The following is a 24526-nucleotide window of genomic DNA, read 5'->3' on the forward strand; positions in this document are numbered from 1 at the left end:
GACCTTTTTGTCGCTCCCTGCTAACATAACAGAAAAAAGAGCTTGTGGCCAGAGGAAAGGGGGCATGGTGGGAACTCACTGTGCTGTACCAGCTCTGTTTCAGCCCCAGGGTCATTTGCAATTGGCGTGAGTTAGAGTAGTCCTCAGCCTGCTATAACATGGTGCAGGGCAACTAGCCCTATACAAAGTTGCTAGATCAGGAATTTTAAGCCACTTTTGCACATCATCCCCATGAACTTTGCTCTCTGCAGCTCATTCACATCCCAGCATCTATATCATACTATATGCCTCACCACTTATTTCTATCTGGAACCAGGGACGGTGAAACACCAAAAGATGTCTCTCTGTGTTTCCAGCATGACCAGAAGTGGGAAGTAGTAGAAATCTTATCAGTGTTCCAGTTATTACACGATTTATAGCCTAATTTTGCATATTTGACAAGTTTTTTTTAAAAATCTTGATTTTTCTGTACTTCTCCAAATGGAATTGCTGAACCTATTCAGGTTTGTTTGTTGTTATTTGGCTCCTTGTCATATTAAGAAGAGGCATTGTGTCTTAGTGGACAAGGCACAGGCATAGGACTGAGGAGATCTGGGTTCTAGTCCTGACTGCTGATGTGTGGTCATAGGCAAGTCATTTTACTTCCCGGTGCCTCAGTTTCCCTATCTATAAAATTGGGATTGTACTGATGTTTTTTGATATAGTCCTTTTCATCAGTAGATCTCAATTATTATTCATCTCTTTTAGCATAACCACCCATCTTGTGAACTTACCTGATCTTCTGCTGTACTAATTGCCCTTCATAAACAGTGATTTTGTATTCTGATCAGCCATGTATATCTGTCACCTCTGTTTCCTGGATGTGCCTCAGAATCCTTTGAACTAATTCCTGTAGCAACACAAGAGCTACAAAGATTCTGTTCTATGAAGACAGTTGTCAATACGAGGCAATGTGGAAAGCTATGCATATGTTCATAATAAACCTAACCCTCGGAGAAATTTACTTAAAGATTTGGCAAAGTCTATGAACCTTTCAAGTAAGCCTTGGCCAAGTTTTGAATTAATTTGAGCTCAGTGCTAGGTGCCAGAGAGCAGTTTATGATTTCGAGTGGAAACTATGCAAGGTTGAATGGTTTTGCATGGTTTGACACAACATAAAGAGAAACTTGGCAGTGTTGACTGAATTTCAGGTTTGTTTGAACTTGAAAACCCAATGTGAAATTCTGGGGATTTGAACCTATATGAACAAATTTGCAAAATGAATCTACTGAATTTTACATAGTTCTAGTTGATGGACTCTATGGCACTGTAACAGGAAGAGAGCAGGCTAATTTTGGCAGGATTTCTCCTGTGTAGAAATACATCCTCTTGGTTTCAAGTAGATGTATCTCAAAAACTAGGATGGAGATTTGTAAAGTGGACCTAGCTTCTGAATGGATGATGTGGAACAATAATCTCTAAAAGTGAAAATCTACTAAACTCTCTTATGTTAATGAGGAGAAATATGATTTTATTAGAACTGATCTTTGTCAGGCTGTGAGATATAAATCCAGCACTAACTACAACCAAATATGCTCAGTGCTATTATAGAGGCTCATGGCTAACATACACTGCTGCAGCAACAAGGTTGAATCTAATACACAGAAAATGTTCAGCTACAACGGAGTGATGTTTTGGGGTTCAACCTTGACTAACAAAGCACTACAACTGTGGGCGCCTTAAATGCTCTGCTGCTCCAGCTCATAGCCCTGACACCAACAGCCAGCATACCAGCATGCAGGCCACACCCTGGCTTCAACCTCTCAATTTCTTTTTCAGTAGCCCCAATACCCTCTTAGTCCCATATTTCCTCCAAATCATGTTGCTGTGTGAACATCTGCTGAGGTTCCCAGAACTGTAAGTTACTCTGTTACCCCCTCTCAGCATCAGCAAGTGAGGGCACATCTACATTGCATTTAAAAGCTCACAAAACGGCCTCAGAGCCCAGGTCAATTCTCTCGGGCTTTGAATGTGGGGCTAAAAATAACAGTGTAGATGTTCAGGCAGTGGTCGTGACCAAAACTGATGCTTAATGAAGACAAAACTGTCAAAGTCTTGATGTAAACTAGATCCAAGGTCAATCCATTAATTAAGATCCTCAATTAACAAAACTGCACTTTTCAAGGACATATTAAAGTGACTCTGAATGTTAAAGAAGAGAGCTGTATTTAAATAGAAGGATCTGATTTAGATTTCAAAGGTTAATACTTCAGTGGACGCATGAGTGGGATTGTTATGTGATGTGACTGAAATACAAGTGATAGCAACCTACCTGCATTTGCCATGATTACACTCTATGGGGTCTTTATTCAATCTCAACCAACAACTTGCAGACAGAAAAAGTGAAAGATTCAGAGATCTTCAGAAAAATAAAGTGGGCATGAAGGCCCTGATATTAAAATATTTGTGCCCAAAAACATTGTGCCTTCAGATACACTGAATATTCATGCTGACTGGACAGATGTGCATCTGACTATCCATCTGTATGCACAAATAGCTGATTAGCATGAGTAATTGTGCATTTGTATGTGCAGTTTCATGGCTGATATTTTCAAAAAGCGTTTTCAACCAGCAACATCCATTATCAAAACGTCATTATCAGACATCATTATCAAAACATTATACAATACATCTGATGATGATTCTCTGAATAGTTTTATCATTTTCATTGTGGATTGTTTGTTCCTCTGTGGATTACAGCCTTCCTGCACGTGATAAGACATGCAAATGATCTGGTTTCATTGGAATAGTAATTGCCATAAGAGCAGTCTGTACCTGCTACATACAGGCAATGATTATCCAAAGCAGCCTTTCAGTAGCCCAACAGTGATGGAAAACTGCAGGGAAAGCAGAAGGCAGCAACATGAGAACTGGCAGTAAATCAGTGGAAATCCCCAGGGAAGTTCACAAAAGAGTCAGCTAAGGCACTAAGCTAAAAAAAGTATATTAACCGAGAAGACACCACAAGGAAGAGCAGCAGCAGCACATGTGCCCACAGACAGCCACCAAAGAAACCACAGGCAGTGGAGAAGAAAGACCACCTGAATGTAAGCAGTGAGTAATACAAACACCCACCATGAGGCTGACAAGCAGAGCAATGAAGCGGGCTGGCTGCCAAGGGCAAGCTAGTAGTGTCCAGAAGCTACATGGAATCGGAAATTGGTATAACTGAAAAAACATGAAACTAACCAATAAACCCCCAAATCTCTAAAAAATAAAACTAGCAACTTAACACTAATAAAGCTACTAGTTCCGTCAGCTAACATGAAGAAACCGATCTAAATCCAGTCCAGACTCCTGCTGGGTTTGGGGGTGATTTCTTTGTTTTGTGAGTTCTTGCTGCTTACCAACGAACCAACCTCCCAAGCTAGGTCACTGTTCTCAGCAGACAAACACTACTACTATTTGTTGTTCCACCAGCTCCACTACAGGAAGAATCAGCCCAAGGCACTAGATAAAGAAGGAATTTGCCACTAGGGATGGGAGAGCTGGTTCAGGAAGAGAAAAACAACTGGTCTGAAATTTGAACTGAAGCTTATCTTTAATAATTTTAACTCTCCAGTGCCTCTGAGCACTGCCTAACTCTCTTGCCCTTACTGGAAGCAAGAAGTACCAGAAAACTCATCAGAGCCTGTTCTCATATGATTTCTAGCCCAGTGTGCAAATTCAACACATTTTGATAAGCATCCAACTTTTTAGAGCTTTCCAAATTCTATTTGTTTTTTTAACATTTGCCTATTGCTGATGTGTTTTTCCCCCCCTGGCTTATTCAGGCAGCTTGGCAATTTACCTGGTCACCTGTGTGTACTGGGTGCCTCTGTATCCAGATCAAACGTGAATCTGCCAGTTATTTGGCTTGCAGAGCCTGTACTTCCTGTAGCAGTTAGGCTTGCAAGTTCCTTGCTCCGGAAGTATTCATCTTGTGGCTCCCTAAACTCATCAGTCCTTAACCTAGGTCTCATGACCTCAGCAATAATTGAATGCTGCCATAGTCTTTTGAATCTCTTCATGTTGAATAAACTGCTCAAATCAAATTAAATCCCTGTGGAGAGTTGAAGCTGCCTAAAGCCCTATGGCCAAAACTCTTTTGCTCATATTAGGCTCAAGAAGCAGGACTTGATGCATTAGCATGAAGGTCACACTGAAGTCCTGAAGCCACAATTTCCTCATTGTGCCGCTGTCTGACAGGAGGCAATGGCCAAACTATCACAGTGGTGGTGCATTTATCAGGCCAATCCCCACTCTCTTGGGCTGCTCCTTCATCGCTGCAAAACCCTGCTGTGTAAGGAGAATCTGCATAAACTCCCCAAATCCTGTCCACTTCCCCTGCACAGAAGAAACAAACCAGTTTCACTACATCTGAGTACCTCTGCTGCCACAGTGGGAAGGGTAGATTTGCCCAATACGGCAGATACCCAGGAAAAAATTATCCATAGATCTGTATGGCATAGCTATTGTGATGGCATTGTCACTACAACTGAATGACAGTTTCCTAATCCAGCTGGTATAAATGGGCCTGCCTCCATTGACTTCAATGGGACTGCACAGATTGACACCAAGTGAGAATGGGTCCCTTTCTTGTAAATCTATAATACTAAAAATACGTCCATTAGCAAAACTATACTTGTGTAATGATGCAGTAACACAGCTGATTGCTGTTCAGTTAAAATATGAACTAGCGTCTGCCACTGAAGGGTGAGTTGTTTTTTTGTGGCAGCTGATTAACATCCAGGAAGGGGATGAGGACCAGGATTTGCTAAGGTAACATTTTTTTAACTGGGAGTTCTGCACAACTGCTTTTACTTTTATAGATACAAATACAAATCACCTGGTTTGAAATTCAGGCCTAAGGAAAGTTTTCAACCGGCATCACCTGTTTCCAATTCACTGTTGGGAAATAAATGGAGGCTTTGAAATGTCAGGCATATCTGCTATGGCTGGTGATATATATGATGGTAGTGCTGTATGTGTGCCTTAAAGAAAGCTGTAATGTCTTGGTGGGAAGTGTCACTTTCCATATAAACAATAGTTCACTTTAAAAGCCCAACTTAAAATTATGGAAGGGAGCAGCCTTCTTGGGTCTATTTTTGTGGAAAAACAATAGCAAAAAAGGGAGTTGTTGCTGATCTGTATTCTGGTCTGTTCTCTTACTTTACATTGTTATTAGTTGACAGTTCTTAAAACCCAACTGTAACAGAGCTTATAGCAGTAGCCACCAGTGACACAGAACAGAGCAGAACCAAATGTCTCAGAGCAGTTTGTGTTGGATGTGTAATGGAGACCAGTATAATGGGTCAGCCCTCCAGAACTGTATACATTTGTGTGAGGATGTGCATGTATTCTGTGCTTCTGCTGAGAGCCAAGCAATGCCTGTACTGTAGTTGTTGGCTACTAGAACAGAAGTAACAAGAAGATAAAAACCAGAAGTTAATATTGGTACCTCTTGTTCAGTGGAAACTGTGGAACTGTAGGCTATTGCAGAAATGGAGGAGAAAAGTAACAAGCATAGCAACACACACGCAGACAAAGGCCCGGTGCAGGCATGCCTCCATATGATTGTGAGCATCTATCACCAGTAGGTAGCATTTTCAGCTGCATACATTCTCAAGATGTAGGCACATGGGCCCTGATCATCTTATCTGGCTGAGTTGTGCTCAGTGTAAGACCCAAGAGAGTGGGCAAGGGTGACTTTTTTGTTACTTTTGCAGATCTGTGATTCATAACGCTGCTGGAGGTAGGTTCAGGCCCTGGCATAATTTAGAGCAGATTCAGAGCTATTCTAAGTTCATGGGTTGAAATGGTTTCCATGGACTATGCTATCTCTGTGCCATCTTAATATTCCTCAGGTAGCTGTATCTGCTGGGTTTCGGGCTGTTTTGCTGCGAAAGCAATGCAAAGCAGCTGGGGTGGCGGGGCGGGAAAGACTATGAAGATCTGGCCCATGTTGTACAAGTGTAGTTGCTGTGGTAGATTCACAAGACCTGACGGGCACCCCTCTATTGAATCATCTTAATAAGAAACATTCTATTTAGTGTATGATGAGTATTCTCTAATACAGCCACAAAAAAAAAAAAAACCCCAAACCCCAGGCTGCGCAGTCTGAGTTCAATATCACACCCACAATTTCCAGTGAATCACCATATATGCAGAAGAAAAGAGGTGGCAGCAGGCCAGCTGACACTGCCTGTCCTTCCTCACATTCAGGTTATTTTACTCTTCTGCTGGTAGTAGTGCTGCTCTTCTGTTTCAGGTACCAGTAGCAGCACCAGCACTTCTGTCCTCTAGTCCTCCCTTCTCCTCTGCCACAGCCACTCTCAGTATGAAAAAAGCAACACCAGAGCAGCAGTGTTAGTACTAGTCTCATCATGTAATCTTTTCGTTCTAAGTTCAAATAGTTTCAGCCTCACCCCCGGACATCACAGAACTAACTTATGAGATACAGCCATGAATTTGTGAAGTTTATACAGGACACTGGCTCTGGGCAACTATTGACTTTTTGCACACAAGATGTAGAATGGTCTCGAGAACAGTGAGGCCAGCCTTGTATTTATCAGATTTTTTCAAAATTCTGATAAAAATGGCATTAGGTGCACTGCTGACACCTGAGCAGCATAAATACCTTGCTTACCTGTGCCTGTTTATTTTTGATCCCCTACTGGAGTAGTTGGCTGGCCTCACTGAACTGGTGCTTTTGTTACCAGGTTCACTTGCTGCTTCATTCCCCATCATGCTGCAGGTTTGGTAGTGCCAGCAGCATAACCTTTCCCTGTTCACTGTGAGCTCCTCAGCAAAGACCATGTGCCCGCATGTCCCTAAACATATTGGATTCAAAGTATGCAAGGAATTCTAGGCATCTGGCTAGAAGGTGGGTACCTGGCTTCTGGAAGTTGACTTCATTGTCACTGAGTATGGTACCAGCTTGGTCAAAGCAATTAATAACAAACACAATAGCAAAATCCATTGCTTTGCTACCCCTTATTTACATAGTCATTGAGGAGTGCTTTTCAGAAAGAGTCATAACACTGTGAAAGTTGCCACTACACACGACACTGGTGTGTGCACTTTTCTAATGCTCTATCAAAGCAAACAATCAGCTGCTATTAATATTTGACTTATAGCTAAAATTAGGCATAGGTCAATGTACTCTGGTGCAGGGCATTTCAGTCTTCACAGCTGTTGGAACTCAGCATTGTATATTCAGAACCACGCGATTGACAAAAGCAAAGTGAGTACACTTAGATTTTGCAACAGTCAATAAGTGTAGTGAGGGTAATACTTAAAATCCCTTTGAATATATACATAACCACAGTGAGAGCAAATAGCATCACTGCACCAACTCATCTGTGGAGTGCATATACTCCAGACTTACGGAGGTCAGTTGGGGGAGTGAGTCAAAGAAGGATCCACCTTTTTTCAGCTAGCAAGACTCTTCTGTCTATTAAAAACAGGTAGCTTAGATACAAGTGATCATGTATTGATCATATTTATAATATGGAGTCTAGACCAATAATATATATACTTGGTGCTTTAACAGTGCAAGTTTCACAAAGCTGAAAACAAATATGAGCCATATTAGCTGGAAGGAAGAATTTAATCAAAAAGTTTTGAATGATAACTGGGAATCATTTAGGAACACCTTGCTAAATGCCCCCAAAACCATAATCCCACAATTAAGGAAGAAGGCCATGCTGGTGAAAAAGCAAACTGGTTTAGAGGGAAAGTGTAAAAAATAAATAAATACATAAATAAAACAAAAAATGCAACAAATGGAAGAAAGGGGAAGTTGATAGTAGTGAATATCAGAAGATAGGAATTGTAGAAAATTGATAAGGGAAGGCAAGGGGCACAAAGAGAAATCTCTGGCCAACAGTGTTAAAGACAATAAGAAGGAAGTTTAAAAAATATATTAGGAACAAAAAGAATCCTAATCATGGTATTGGTCCATTGCTAGATAGAAATGGAAGCATTGTCAATAATAATTCAAAAAACCACAAAAGTGTTCAAGAAATATTTGTTTTATAGATGGAGGAAAAAACAGATGATATAATCTCATCATATGGTGATAACACTCTTTTCATTCCACTATTATTTCTTGAGGATGTTAACAGAAGCTACTTAAGTTAGACATTTTAAATCAGAAAGTCTAGATAGCCAGTTCTTTTAAAACTCTTGAGTTCCCAGTGTAATGCTGTGGCCAAAAGAGCTATCCTGGAATGGATAAACAGGAGAATCTTGAGTAGGACTAGAGCGAGGTTATTTATCTCTATAATTGCAGTGATGTGACCACTGCTGGTCCAGTGTCCAGAACCGTGTCCAGTTCTTGTGTGCACAATTCAAGAAGGATGTTGGTAAATTGGAGAGGGTTCAGAGAAGAGCCACAAGAATGATTAAAGGATTAGAAAGCATGCCCTATAGTGATAGACTCAAGGAGCTCGATCTAGCTTAACAAAGATAAGGTTAAGTGGTGACTGGATTGCAGTCTATAAGTATCTACATGGGGAACAAATATTTAATGATGGGCTCTTCAATCTAGCAGAGAGAGGCTAGGAATCAAAGGGCTGGAAATTTAAACTACACAGTTTCAGAATGAAAATAAAGCATACATTTTTAATGGTGAGAGTACCGTATATATTCATTCATTAGCCTGTTCGTTTATAAGACGACCCCACAAAATGGATAGGTAAAAATAGCAAAAACTGTATGACCCTTTTATAAGCCGACCCTGTATTTCAGGGGTTGGAAAACTTTGGCTCCCGGCCCATCAGCCGCTGGCGGGTTGGGACGTTTGTTTACCTGGAGCATTCACAGGCATGGAGCCCCTCAGCTCCCAATGGCCACAGTTTGCCGTTCCCAGCCAATGGGAACTGCGGAAGTGGCGCACCACTTCCCACAGGTCCGATTAGCTGAGAACGGCAAACTGCAGCCACAGGGAGCTGAGGGGCTCCATACCTGCAGATACTCCAGGTAAACAAAATGACAATGTATTAGATATTCAATTCAATGATTCCATAGAGTTTAAAATAACCAAATTTGGTGTACCCCGTTTATAAGCTGATCCCCGCTCTTTGATGCATCACTTTTTTACCAAAAATATTCAGCTTATGACTGAGTATATACAGTAATTAGCCATTGGATCAATTTACCAAGAGTCAGAGTAGATTCTCCATCACTGACCATTTTTAAATCAACATTGGGTGTTTTTCCAAATGATCTGCTCTAGGAATTATTTTGGGAAAGTTCTATGGCCTGTGTTATATAGGAGTTCAGACTTAGGGTGACCAGACAGCAAGTGAGAAAAATCGGGACAGGGGTGGGAGGTAATAGGAGAAAAAGACCCAAATATCGGGACTGTCCCTATAAAATCAGGACATCTGGTCACCCTATTCAGACTAGATGGTCACAGTGGGCCTTTCTGGCCTTGCAGTGTATGAGTCTATGAAAGTAATGCTTTTGTAAATGATGCATAGCAAGGAGTGTTGCTTTCCCTAGTCATAATTTAAGTTGCTTTCTCAGCTTCTGCTTGGATGGCAGTGTTGTAATAGTGAGAGCACAGGGGTGAGAGAACTAAGGCTATGTCTACATTAGTGAGCTTACAGTGGCAGAGCTGTACCAGGGCAGCTGTACCACTGTAAGATCCCTCGTGTAGCTTCTCTATGCTGATGGGAGAGAGCTCTGTCGTCGACATAAGTAAACCACTCCCAATGAGCGGCGGTAAATATGTTGACAGGAGACGTTCTCCCACTTACATAGCGCTGTGTACACTACTAATTACGCTGGCGAAACTCGGGTGGGTTTTTTTTCACACCCCGGAGCAACATACGTTTTGCTGACATAAGTGATAGTGTAGAGTCAGGATTCATGTTTCTAATACCTGACTGTGCCCTTTGACTCAGAAAGGTTATCTGAGTAGTCTATGTACCCATTATGGAAAAACACAGAGGAGCAATTTCATCACCAGTGTGTATTAAAATGTGGAAGTTGCTCTGGAGCTCACATAATGAAATTCCACCCCAGCCTTCAACAGTAACCATCATGATTGCAATAGCTGCTTGGTGGCTCTCATAAGAACACTGAGAGACTTCCAGGTCCTGAGAGAAGTATCTTTGCTGTTTGTCTCTGTGTCTGCTCTTGCAAGATGTTAACTGACAGTTTTAAATTAGGGAATAAACACTGTAGGTCACTGACCTTAAAACTATTTTATGATTAATATCAGCCCCTCTGGACCAAGAGTGTACTTACAAAGAAAGTACTGAAATTATAGATGAGGCAGATGTAGCCAGCCAACACCAGTTGGTCTTAACCTTAAGTGTAGCAGAGCTGGGGCTCTTCTATAATGATGCTTTGTTGCCATAAGCCTGGGGTGTTGAAGCCTAGCTGCTGCTAATAAATTGTCGCTGTGTGTTCCCCACTACTGTGTAACTCAAGGAAGAGTTATTTTAAGAGTTGAATTGTACAGATGAATCTGGTTGATCTCTCAATCTCTCTGAACCTCGACTAATATAATAACGGTTCCTCTGGATACAAGTGTTTGGAATACACTCAGAATTAAACCTGCATAGTAGCTACTAATCTGGTTAGGATAATGTCCCATGGTGACCACTGAGCCTACTTACTTATGCATATATGCCCATCTTTTTGCCTTGTCCTTCACATCCACTTATTTGTTCACCCACCTGTTGCACCTAGCTTTAACTATGAGATATCTGGAAAAGGGACTTGTCTTTGTTCTATTCATTCATACACTGCTTAGCACAATGGGGCACTGATCCCAGATCAAGACCTCCAGCTACTTCTGCAATTTAAACGTTTAAAATATAATTCATATAGTGGAATAAGTTGAGCTGGAGGATTGAGCTGACAAGGAGCAGCAAGCAGCCACCTGCCACATCAGTGAGAGCAGCTTTAATCTCTTCTGGGGCTCCATAGTCACATAATTATGTCACTGCTCTCCTTTGGAATTGGGCTGTGCAGTGCAGTGCACAAAACAACCATATTGCCTTCTGTTGTTTGCAGCCTGTACTCCCGCCTTAAACTCTCTAAAGATACCCTTCCTCCCATGTACCAGCACTGCAGAGAGGGAGAGAGACAGCCTCTGTTCCAGATTCTTGGGTTTGGTAATGGAGCTTGATCTCTCATCACTGGCAGATTCCAGCCTAAATTGGTAATCTTCTGCTGGTACAGAGCCACTCTAGGAACTCATACCCCACGCTGGCATGGGAGTATGCATGGGAGAAAGGGGATGTGACCAGGGATTCCCTATGCCTCCCTGATCCCCAATCAATTCACCAGTTACTTGAGGGATAGCAGTTGTTCTGAATTGACCTTTCCTTTCTTGTTGGAAGAGCACACTCCATTTGAGGTGCCCAGGGAAAGCTTAGAATGTTTCAAGGCAGATTAACTCTTGCTGGCACAGGGAAGAGGGAAGGAAGTGCAAAGGGCACCTTTCTGCACCTGCCTGCTCTAGTATGTTTCAAGCAAATTCATTTGAGATGATTTACCCAGGCTAGTACCACCACCTGTCTTCCCTGGACATTTCTGTATCGGAGGCAGCTTTAGTTTCCACTGGGGCACCATAGTTACCTAATCATGCCCCCGCATTGGCCATGCTTTTGCAGCAGCACTAGTTGACTGCCAATCCTCAGTGGCACTTTGCATCATATCAGGTTTTTCTGTCAGAGTGTCCACTGGCAGGACATATGGCAGGGCCTGGCAGAATTTGGCCCTCCACAGCAAAATCCTATATCCTTTCAATTCGATTGGAAGGAAGTGCGCAGTTTTCATGTGAGTCATTTTCAATATGCAGATTCTTTTTGAAAAATGCAAATGGTACATAAAATATATGTGCAACTTTTATGAATGGGTTCTTAGAGATTGAATTTCTAGAGACTGTCTGAACTCTAGAGTGCAGTGATTTTACAATCATCAATTCTTCTTAGAATTGCTTCAACAGACCTTTTTATGCTTTATACTAGGGCTGTTCATTATTCACAGTTAACTCATATGATTTAAAAAATTAATCATGATAAAATTAATCACAATTAATTGCAGTTTTAGTTGCATTGTTAAACAAAAGAATACCAACTGAAATTTATTAAATATTTTTGGATGTTTTTCTGCATTTTCAAATATATTGATTTCAATTGCTACACAGAATACAAAGTGTACACTGCTCACTTTATATTATTATTTTATTACAAATATTTGCACTGTAAAAATGATAAACAAAGAAAAACAGTGCAATCTCTTTATCATGAAAGTGAAATGTACAAATGCAGATTTTTTTTTTATACATAGCTGCACCCACAAACAAAACAAAGCAAAACTTTAGAGTGAGTGAGTAGTGTTGTGACCTGGCTTACAGGGTCATAATGCCACTAGGTTTTGCAACCACCATCAATGGTGCAGGAAGCAACTTGCACACCCCAGCTGAACTCAGATCCTACCAGGCCCGAGGCAAGACAAGAGCCCAGAGGCAGAAGCAGGGCTAGGGATACTACTCCTACCGGCAGCAGAGCCTGAGTTCAGGAATAGGTGGGACTGGGAGCAGGACCCTAGCTGCATACAGGACATACCCCCCCCCCACCGCATTCTTATGGAGAGGGCAGCAACCCCACAGGCTTGGGCCCTCTCTGTCTAGTCTAAGGTAGGTAGCGCCCCCCCCCCACACACACAATTTCCATAGTGCATAGGGCTCCAAAAGTCTTTAATCTGGCCCTGATAATCATAAGGATCTCTTCTGGCCTTCAAATCGATGAATCTGTGACTCTGATAAAGTGTGGTTTCAGTCAGTCTGTCGCGTGGGTGTGCATACATGCAGAAACTGGGTGTTACCAGTCTCGTTTCATATTTAAAGTTGCAAACGTTAGAAATTCCCGAGAATAAGAGGCTAAAGGAAAGCTCATTTACTATTTATAATCTCAATTACAAGTTTCATGCCTCCAGGGTACGTTTCAAATGACTTGTCCTATTTAGTTTTTTCATAAGTCCTCAGGACAGAAGGAGCCATTAAAACAATGCAAATTCAATACCAGGAAGCCTTCCTGAATTCTCCTTTCTGCAGATCTCTTCTTTATTTAACAAGTTGTTCCCTCCTGCGCCCCCAGTATTCATATAATTTAACAATCAGACCAGAAAGAGAGAGTCAGATTTCATTCCCAAAAGTTAAATGATATGATTTCTGTGCAGACAAAAGACACAGTTTTAACACTTTTTGTTGGCTCAACTTAAAGGTCAAAATTAGCAAGTTTTAAAGAAGAGCCACCGAGACATACAGAAGGGCTCTTGTAAAAATCGTAAATGAAAGCCACTGGAGAATTTCTTTTAAAACTGCAGCATGATATCAATGATGGCAGCAATGCAGTTTGCATGAGATTGATATTAGGACAGGAATGTAAGGAGCCAGCAGGTCAATAAGAGAACAAAAAATAGTGGCTGGCAGAATAAAATAAGTGGTCAGCAGTTGCCAATTTCTATTGGAAAGCAGTCCCTAATCCTGTTTTCTCACTGTTGTGATGGTTGAGAAACTTGTTTTTTGCTGTGATCTTGGCTTCACAACGGGGTGGGTTAAACCAGATATTCATTTTTAATGACCCATTACTGGAGGCCTCCGGACATAAGATTGCATTTACTGTTAACTTCTAAACCTGTGTTTTACAATGACACCTTCTCTTGTGATTCAGTGTATCATATCCCAATCATATGAACCATTGGCTGTTGGAGTTATAGGAGGCATCTGCTACAGCATGTAGAATCTTGTCATGACTCTGTGTTCCCAATCTAGGATTGCTTCATTTCACTGCTGCTTTCTTTTTCCCCAGGGCCTTTATGTCTTTGTGGTGTATTTTATCCTACACAACCAGCTTTGTTGCCCTGTGAAAGCAAGTTACACCATAGATATGAATGGACATACAAGCCCAGGCTCTGCCTTTTTCACACATGGCAGTGGGATGCCCCCAGCAGGAGGAGAGATCAGCAAGTCTACTCAGAACCTGATCAGTGCTATGGAAGAGGTACCTGTATTCTATACCTCATAATCATTATCATACTTACTGTAAAGAGGCCAGTTGTATAGCTGAATGGGGAAACAGTGATATACATAGATGTGAGATGACCACCTATGAATTGACGGGGTGGGATTATATTTGTTTTTATGCTTCATGTCTCAATTATATAATTATATATATAATGACATTAGTTTGTACAATAAAAGTTGCTATTCTCAGGCATGGTAGTGCTTCTGTGAATTACAGCTCTCTGGTAACATCGGATCTATAGATCAGCTTTCCCTGGTTGTTGTTTTTTTACATTGCTTGTTAGCCATGGATTGCGTATTTGAAAAGTAGGTCACAGTCAACATAAAATACTTTCCAAATTACTGTAATTGTGGGGTGAATCCTGGCCCCATTGAGGTCCATGGCAAAACTCCTGTTGACTTCAGTAGGGCCAGGTTTTCACCTCTGATCTTTATGGATTTGTCACATGTTGAGTTATGTAAAACAAAAACAATTCAACTCAATTGTTTTTCTGGGACATAAATTCTGTTTTCTGGCCAGCTCTAGTTTTGAATTAGGTGGCTGATGGGATGTACTACCAAGCTCTGCCCCAGCATTTTCAAAGGCACATAATATTGTGAAGATGAATTACTTAAACAAATAAATAAAATTGTCATGGGACGGGAGGGAGGAAGAGTGGGGCGCCAATGAAGGGTCGTATGAAGTGGAAAGATAGAGGATCTTAGATGGTATGGAGAGGAAAGACTGTATCGGAGGGTCTCAGGAGAGGGGGAAAGGCAGCAATGTTGACATTCAAAGAAAGAACAAACAAAGAGATTTTGAATGGAATTTTAGAGTACTTCAGTTGGAACTTCTTTGTACCTGAGGAGAATGTTCAGATATAGGGAAAAGTTGGATTACTTCTTTAAACCAACTAGTCCATCCATAATGAACACAAAGCTAAATTACTTGTAATCCATTGCAGTCATTTTAAAAAGAAAAACATTGAACTAGACTTTCCCCTGGAAGAGGCACAAAAGAGCCCATTACAATTTCCCTGATCCTGCATAGTCATGGGTTCAAACCATTCAGATACTGTGGTGATGAGGGGCTGGTTAAGAATGTAGACAGACAGGACTATTCATGTACTATAGCTTTGATGATAACTGCAGCTTTGAGACTTTTTAACTCATTTAAGGTGCCAGCAGACTGGGAGAGGGCATCCTTGCGGCCAGCTAGTCAGGCCAGTGCTGCTTTTAAGCAGAGCCCTCAAAATGGGAATGCCTTTAACGCTTCTGGAGGATTTAGTAACGGCTCATTGGTGGCTGATGAGGAATCACAGGAGTTTGATGACTTAATATTTGCTTTAAAAACTGGTGAGTAGCAGCTTTTTTTCTTTGTTTCTAGAAGCCTGTATGCTGTGCTTTGTCCTAACATAACAGTTTCCCAGGGAGTCACTAAAAGGGAAGATCCAATTGCTGCTAACACATTCTTGATTGCCAGTGCAAATCTAGAACAACATTTTTGTTTTGGTGTGAACTGTTATTCTATGAACTAAGAATAATGACCATATTATTTGAAATAACAAAGGGAAATAGGCCTACAAAAGCATCATTTGAATAACATTAAGCCTGTGACGCAAACCAACAGAAGCCAGGAAAGGTTGAAAGTTTAACATTTTTCTCCAAGAACTTTAGGAGTAAGTCTACATAGCAAAGTAAAACCAAATAAATAAAGAAACCCCACAGCAGCGAGTCAACGGACTTGGTTTTGCGGGGCCTACTCAATGGGGCTAAAAAAAGCAGTGTAGATGTTCAGGTTCAGGGTGGAGCCTGGGCTCTGGGACCCTCTCCCTTCACCAGGTTTCAGCTGTTTTATTAAGTATATTCATACTGTCTTATGACTCAATCCAACTCCTATTAAACTCTGTGGAATGATTCTCATTAACTTCAGTGTAGATTGGATTGATCCCTCAAAAGTTAAGCTTTAAATAATATTCTCTCATTTAAATTCCTAATATATGGTGCAGTATATTCAAAGTATATGTACATTAAAGCTGAACTGCCCTTGAATAGTTGCACGTTTCCAATTTAATTAAAAAGTGTACCCCAACAGTGGGGACCCTTTACTTTAGTCCTGTGTATGTGAAACGTGTTAAAAGTGTTCATGTTCCTTTCTGTGCTTGAGAAAGTCCTCCACATTAATTCAGTGCAGCTTCCAAATAAACAGCCAATGTTACAATAAATACACAAAGATACACATTCTGCTGGTGCCACTTAACTTGTTTTTGTTTTATAAAACTATAGCAAGCCAATTGATTTTTTTATGAAAAAGGGAATTATAAGATGATTCTAGGGGTTAGGCACAAAGCAACCAAATTATTTTTTTTATAGATTGTCACTAACTTTGCATTTTTCAGTGGTATTTATTTACATTGTCCACTCTGCTGTTCATTTTCTGGACATGTTCATTTCTACTGGACATTTTCCAGCACACTTTTATTTTGTCACCAAGTCTACTGCTAACTACTGTGGCAGTTAGTAAAGTTTTTGACCAAGATTTTCAAAATTAGGTGCCTGAAATTAGATTCCTAAATCCGTAATTGGGCTCTAAATAAGTTGCCTGATTTTCAAAAATTCTGAGCACTTGGCAGCTCCCGCTGGCTTCAGGCATTCATTTAAAAAATTCATGGCCTTTATTTTTTTTTTGTTTTATTTTTTCCTTCTATATGCTTTTAAAATAATCTTACAGGAAAATGAATGACACAGAAGATTGGTAGTAAACAGGGATCCTAGAAATCCATTTGCCATGGAAAAACATGGAATTTGCATTTTTACAGAGAAACTTTATTTTTTACAATTTTGTGAAAAAATAAAAACATACAGTAGAACCTTGTTTATCTGAGCCTCCATTACCCAGACGCCTGGGGTTGACCGCCCAAGCCCCAGTCACTGTCCACCCTGGGCAGCTGGTGGTTCAGTTAATACTGAGAGCTGGATAACGGAGGTTCGAACAATTGGGGTTCTACTGTATATCAATAAAACATCGTGTTCAATTGATACCTATACATATTGTGGCTAGGGAAACTAAAGTGAAGCATTTCATTTTAATTGTGGAAAATTGTGGATTTTACGTTTTTTTTAATCAGAGAATTTTGTTTTTTCATCACTGAAAACTACGATCTCTGATAATAATGGAGCCTTTCATCATTATGGGTTAGATGTTGCACATGCTTACCACCAATAATAGTGCTTATTGTTTTGTGCAGCTGCATTGATGTCAGTGGGGCCATTCACAGCAGTAATCACAATGTTCAATAGTAAAGAGTGTTCAGGAGTGGGCCTTAAAACATCAGTTCCAATTTGAGAACAGCAGGGATTTAATGTGATGGTGGTTTATTAACCAACGGTAAGAATAGTTTGCCTTAGTTCAGCACTACTTTATTTTATATGAGAGGTGAGTTTGAGCCAAGACCTTGGTTCTGAACACCTCCAGGCTTTAAGAAAACTCCAGTAAAAAGAGCTCATAAAAGTAGCTAGATAAATCAGATCCAGATTCAAATCAAATCAAGATCTGAACTGGCCCCACTTGTCTAATGTACCCAAGGAAAACCTTGAAGAGAAGAGTTTGAATGAGGATCCAGACTGTGACTGTGGGCCATCACAGTTAATCCAAAATCCATGGCAGAGTTAAATAATACAATTACAGGGATAAACAACGAGAGAGCAATTAAAAGATGCAGGCAAAGGAGAAAAGATACATTTTCAAATGAGACTTTTAAGAAATGGCACATTTGAGGTGATTAAAGAAAAGCATTTCTATTTGGTTCCTATTAGATACTATCTGACAACCTTTCTGCAGACTCAAGAGAATGACCTAAGATTGCCCTGTACTGCACAGTGCATTTCTGGTAGCCCGTTTAGAAAAAGGTTGAGGCATTTTAGTGGGGTGGGGAAGTTTGCACTCCTGCTGCCTTTGTTTTACCTGGTCTAAGGATAAGTAGAAGACTTCATTCCCCAAGATTGTCAATCCAGAAAATTCTACAGGTAGCCCTAGTCATGCTAGAAATAATGGCTCAGATCCTGAGCGACTGCTCAGCATGAGAATGTGCAAAGATGTCTTTATGACACCTCTGCACTTCATACCAGAGTAATTCAGAGCAACCTGAAGGTTTCTCTAATTTATGCTTGCTGCCAGTGATCTTGTCAGCCAGGAATTGCTGAACATAAGAAAACCCAGCTATGTCCCCTTTCCACTAGCCAGGCCCCCTGTATTGGAAGGAATACTACAGGAGCTACTATGGGGAGTCTAAGTCACCCAAGGATTCCACTATGGGGGAATTCTCCAGTGGCCAGTTAAGCTGGCTCCAATGCAGCATTGTGCCAGGGAAGCAGAGAAATTGGGTACCGTATCATGTAGTTTGCATAACTCCATGAGCTTCAGCTCTGTGCAAGGGATTAAGGAAAGATTACTCCAGGAAAAATAATATGAAAAAATGTACTGCCTGTTGATTGATGCTAAAACCTTGTTTGTTTCCTGCTAGTAATTAGGTTGGCTTAAATGGTTTATTTTATTTTATTTCTTTTATGGCTTTCATAATAAATCAAAGGACTATGCTTCCACTGAATAAGGATAATTATTCCATAATTAGTTATTGCTAATTACATTAATTATCTAATAATACCCGTTCATTTTGGGCTAGATCACATTTTGCCTCTGATTCCTTTTTTAGTGCTCAAGCTCATCTTGACAGCTTAATGAGCCCCTCCTCTGTCAGACTGATTCACTCTAATACATGGGGTTAGAGTAATTAAGATATAAAACCATTTTAAAGTGACTCCCATTTAAGCACAGCTACACTTCAGTCCTCCTGTCTAGAAAGCAGTAAGCCCCTGGATCTCCACATGTTATGTAAGGGTGGAGTGTAGTCAAAAAGGGATAGGATGAAGGGAAAAATCGGTGGATGCTGGCCTCCAGCAGTGAATTACTCCTAAGCGTTGCTCCTTAGGCATAAATTTTAATGCCGGAACTGCATGCTAGCCTTACTGACCTCTCAGTTCCAACCATATTCCCACCAATCACAAACACTCCCACCCCTCCTTTTCGGTGACATTCTACTGAAGTCACGCCCTCTGGGCCCAATGGAGGTTCAACACATAAAAGCCTCTAAAACAGGCCTCATGCACAGTTTCGTTCTTTCCTCCTTCTCGTGCCTGTGGTATGAATAAGCTGTTTGGGGAGCAGGTCTGTTTATAGGGGTCATTCAGAAGTCAAGGCAGACCATACTTTTGGCTCATAAGCACTACCACAGGGGTCGGCAACCTTTCAGACGTGGGGTGCCGAGTCTTCATTTATTCACTCTAATTTAAGGTTTCGCGTGCCAGTAATACATTTTAACATTTTTAGAAGGTCTCTTTCTATAAGTCTATAATATATAACTAAACTATTGTTGTATGTAAAGTAAATAAGGTTTTTAAAATGTTTTAGAAGCTTCATTTAAAATTAAATTAAAATGCAGAGCCCTCCGGACCAGTGGCCAGGACCTGGGCAGTGTGAGTGGCACTGAAAATCAGCTCGCATGCCGCCTTCGGCACCCGTGCCATAGGTTGCCTACCCCTGCACTACCACATCACACCTGAGATCAGGTGTGGCTCCAGCTTTTTTGCTGCCCCAAGCAGTGAAGGGAAAAAAAAAAGATAAAGCTGTAATCAGCAGCAACTCCACCACGCTGCTTCATTCTTCGGCAGCAATTCAGCAGCCGGTCCTTCCCTCCGAGAGGGACTGAGGGACCCGCCGCCGAATTGCTGCCAAAGGCCTGGACATGCCACCCCTTTCCATTGTCTGCCCCAAGCACCTGCTTCCTGCACTGGTGCCTGGAGCCTGCCCTGCCTGAGATTATCAAGTGATGACAGAACCATGGTAGGGAGGTTTATGACCCACATTTGCAATGTTTAGTGCAGTTTTGTTCACTGCCAGCCTGAATTTGGCCCTTCTGCATTAATAATTAAAAAAACCTCCAAAATCAAAAATAATTTGAAAAGTAAATCTATTATTAAAATACAACACATAACGCCATGTAAGCTTCCCACGATAATTTGTTGAGTATAGTATAGAACAGGTCAACATTTTCAAAACAGTCTGCTAATTTTGGCTGCTGTCATTTTGCTCAGTTTGAGACTCAGTGTCTCAGATTGGGAACCCAAAACTAGAAATCACTTTTGAAAATATTGGCTGAAATGTTCAGTTGTTTAGCATTTATGAAAGGTGCTGGATAAACTCTTTGTAGGGAAAAGTCCTTTTTATCCACAGTGATGGTACAGGCAATGGCAATGTTAGCTCCCCCATCTTGCCTCACCAATTCACCTCATATCCAGTCTGAAAGGAACAAGTCAAAAGGTGAGAAAAGGGGGAGAAGGTGATCTCCCTGCCCATTCAATTGGCTTCTCCTCTGTCACTGCCAACAGAGGTGCTAGTTGAAATAGTGGATGGGGGACATGGTTCCACTAGAACCAAGGATTCATTTCCATTGAATCCTAAAATTTGTCACTAGAGGTATGGATATCAATTGGTGACATATTACTCTACCAATTTCTGTAGCCAGCCAATCCCATAGAACAAGATGTAAAGTGTAAAGAGTGTGTGTATATCTACCATCTGATTTTTGTATTTAATGTCTAATATTGCACATTGACTATAAAAGTGTGATGGATACAGAATATAGTGTATGTGTATATAATATGATAAAAAATACCCCTAGAAAATGTGTACCACAGATAAAAATAACAAGTTGAAAATACACCCAAAATTTTGTACCGACATTATAGTGAAAGCTTGATACATGTGCAGGCAGCTAAGTAAGATCAAACTTGGGCCCTTCATATGGAACAATTATTAAAGTATGCTGAGTGTTGGGATTCATTGAATAAATCTTTCGACCAGTAGATGTCACTGGAGGGGCCTCGCTGGTTTTGCAAGATAAACATGCTCACTCCTAAATGATTACATCTAGTTCTGAGGCAAAATGTGCCCTAAACTGAGAACAAGCTGGCCCAATGAACTCTGCAAACCTTGTCTTGTAAACACTCCTAGCCTTACTCATCTGTAGACCGACTGTTTGGTAGTTTGGTATCCCGGTTACATTGAAACTCTAATTCCTAAAAAGGATCAATTCCTAAACATTTTGTCAGAACAGTGATTGTTATAAAGGGAATTAACCTACTTTAAACACAACAGTACTGTTGTCTCCTTCCTAAAAGGATGTGCATGGCCATGTTCCATTTAGGAATGTAAGTATTGCAATATCAGATTAGTCAATGTAGTCCAGTATCTTGTCTCTGATAGTGACCAGTGCCAGATACTTCAAGAAACCCCCACAGTGGACAATTCTGGAATAACATGCCTGCAAGAGAAATGTATTTCTAACACCATCAGTTAGTGGTTATCTAGAGCCCTGAAGCATGAGGGTTCATGTACATTGTAAAATAATCCTCATTAACCATTTAAGTGTCTAATCCTTTTTGAAAGCCATTCACCTCTTCGTCTTAAAGATATCTTGTGGCAATAAATTCTACAGGCTAATTGTTTTGTGCAAAAAATAATTTTCATTTATTTTACATGTGTTGCCTTTCAAGCACATCTAACTTAAATGTAGGTGTAGGCACACTGGCTTCAATAGACCTACTCCTCAAATTAAGAGCTTCGCTAATTCAGAGTCTAAACTCCTCCACCGCTAGCATTATGGTATATCTTGCCCTCATCAGACAGCTTTTTACACCTCCCTTCCTTGATGGTGATCTCTCTCTTGAATGAATTCAGGTATCACACACCCAGAGTGTTATACCTTCTTGCAAAAGTTAACCTGTCACTTTGCTTCCTTCTGAGTCCTTCTCTGTATCACAGCCTGACTATCTCTTATAGCTGATCTTTCACATTTCCTATATTCAATGCCCCATCCTGCCCTCACCCCACCCCCTCCAGTTTCCTATTTGGAAGTGCATGGTGAAACTTACTAAAGGAGAGAACATCTGGTGACCTAAAAAGATATGAGGCACCTTCTGAAACTTAAAAGGAAAACTATTGATCCACAACCTTTCCATTCCTAAACATTCTAAAGCCTAGGATGCCAGCTAGGGATTGAAGAGCAAGAAGTCAGCTTTACAACTGATTTATATTTCTTAAAATATTTTAGCCTGAAAAAATGGAAATTATGGTTTTCATGGGCACAACATTTTCAGAACCTAGTGAACCAAATCTCATTCCTGGTGTAACTCCTTTGCAATCACTGGAGTCCCTGGATTTTGCCCAGTCTGTGTAATTTTCCTTAGCCCTTGGCTATTTGTCACTGATTTCACTGGAAAGTAATGTCTGTTTTGGAGTTATCACACTTAATTTCATTGAGGTGCAGTTCTGAATAAATCTGAATCTCAAGTCCCGAAAAGCCCAAATAAGAGCTGTTCATTTTTATGCTTTGTTTATTACAGTGTTACCTTGCACTAGAGGAAAGGCGCAATGCATTAGCCAGTGCCAGTTGTAGATTTAAGCAGGAAGAGTTAAGGAAGGATATTTAACCTGCCCTTTTGGTCATGTTGAAAGTAGAACCCTATTGAAACAACTTAAATTATCATTTTAGCATCATATGGTAGATTCCACCACTATAAATGAATCACCTAAGAAAAAACTCCTGTGGGTCAAATTTTGAGCGCAACCTTAACAAGGCTTCCATTTATGCATGTGATGTCAGGGAAACAGAGACTGCCAGGTAGATATCTGAGTACCCTGTTCACACCATCAAATCAGGTACTGAGACATTTAAGTGACCTACGTTGCAGGCAAAGGCATGAACAAGTGTAGGTGCAGAGATGTGCCTCAGTTAAATGAGCCTACAGTCTGTGGGTGCAAAGCTATAGACCATATCAGAAAATCTGCTGTACTTTTGTGGGGGAGGAGAAGAGCTGCTGTAATAAGAATAGAGAAGTAGGGCAGGTTTCCCTGTTTAACAGGATATGATCTCATCCTTGCTGTTTCAGTCTTCAGTTCTCATTGTTTTTTTCTTGGCTTTGTGTTTCAGGTGCAGGCCTCAATATCAGTGATAATGATTCCTACCATGGCAGCCAGGATGGAGGCAGCATGGCTAACTCACAGATTGTAGAACTTAGAAGAATACCCATAGCAGACACTCACCTCTAACACCATTGGGGTTTTTTTTCATTCAAATCTCCATATTTTTATATTTGTATTTCCTTTTGCAGTAAAACATTACATGCAGCTGTGTGGTAGAGTGCTGTGAGCTGTACTGGATGATTAACAAAGAATGGTAGGTTTTCTTTTTGTATATCGGAAAATAACTTGTACTTTTTTACAGTGACTGACCATCAACAGATTCAATGGAAGTTGGCCCAGATTTGTATCCTCTGAGTGGATGCACATATTCCATGAAGTGTAGATTTTTTTAAATTAACCTTTATGTGTAACACCATTTAATAAACCCAGTAGAATTCGTTTGATATAAACATGTCTGTCGTTATTTGTGTCTGAGCATTGTCCAAGTGAAAAATAATATTTCTGGAACTGGAAGTTGAGGTGGTCAATTATAGTTGAGCAGGAGATGATTTTATTGACACAGTCCCTCCCTGTAACATGTTCTTTGTTTTTTGAGAGCTAACAACTGTGAGCGTCACAGAAGCAAGTAAAGACACAGTGCTTGCTCCAGAGATCTTACAATTTAAATTCTGACATGACACAACATGTGAGGGTCAGAAACAAATAGAAGGGAAGGAGAGATATAGACAGTTAAAAGATCACTCAGTAGGTGTACGTCTATCTTGATGGTTCTGTTACACTGCTGTTGGGTTTTTGTTTTTGTTTTTTTAAACTAAGTTACTTCTCATACACCAGCAGAAAATCTGTAGGAGGGATTTCAATGAATGGAGTTGTCTAATCATCTCTGTATAGAGGGCTATATTCTAGCTGGTTTAAGGGTTAAGAATTGCATTACAAGAGGGTCAGATAAGTAACCTAGAATTACAAAGCTGCATACAAAAAAGCGGCTGGGGGAAGGTGGGACGGCTGGTGTTTTCCTCTGAACAAGACACACTGGAAGCAACTGAGTATTCAGAAGGGGAAGCTGAACAACCTTATAAGAATCACTAATTGTGTGTTACTGCACAGAGAAGCTGAAAAAAACATTAGAGAGGGAGGCCGAAGTAGTTCTCCACAGAACATTTTTTGTTAAAATGGTGTATTGTGGAAGTAGTGTAAATTCTAAACAAGCCTGTCACATATTAGGGACTTGCCTGAAGGCTTTAAATTGGGAAAGCTCTGAGCAACACGTCCTCTTTTTTAAAAGAAACCTGTAATATGGGAACACTTATGGGAATTTTAATTTGAAATAGTGCATTTTATAATTGCATTTTGTGTAACTGAGTGACATCAAAGGCCTTGCCAGTCAAACTGTCTTTAAGAGGGCTGTCTGGGATCTTTTACTAAAGTGTAACCTT

At 40.6% G+C, this 24526-nt stretch overlaps 1 protein-coding gene across 1 annotated transcript in view; it reads left to right on the top strand.

Annotated features, from left to right (window-relative positions):
* Positions 1-23639, top strand: part of ADGRV1 (adhesion G protein-coupled receptor V1) — a 419039-nt gene extending 395400 nt beyond the window's left edge. The window contains exons 88-90 of the mRNA XM_039545618.1: positions 13857-14048; positions 15229-15406; positions 23098-23639. Coding sequence (XP_039401552.1) covers positions 13857-14048; positions 15229-15406; positions 23098-23216 — 489 coding nt within the window. The 3' untranslated portion in view covers positions 23217-23639. The remainder of the gene's footprint in view (positions 1-13856; positions 14049-15228; positions 15407-23097) is intronic.
* The last annotated feature ends 887 nt before the right edge of the window (positions 23640-24526 follow it).

Source organism: Mauremys reevesii, linkage group 6 (assembly GCF_016161935.1).
Source record: "Mauremys reevesii isolate NIE-2019 linkage group 6, ASM1616193v1, whole genome shotgun sequence".
Taxonomy (NCBI): domain Eukaryota; kingdom Metazoa; phylum Chordata; order Testudines; family Geoemydidae; genus Mauremys; species Mauremys reevesii.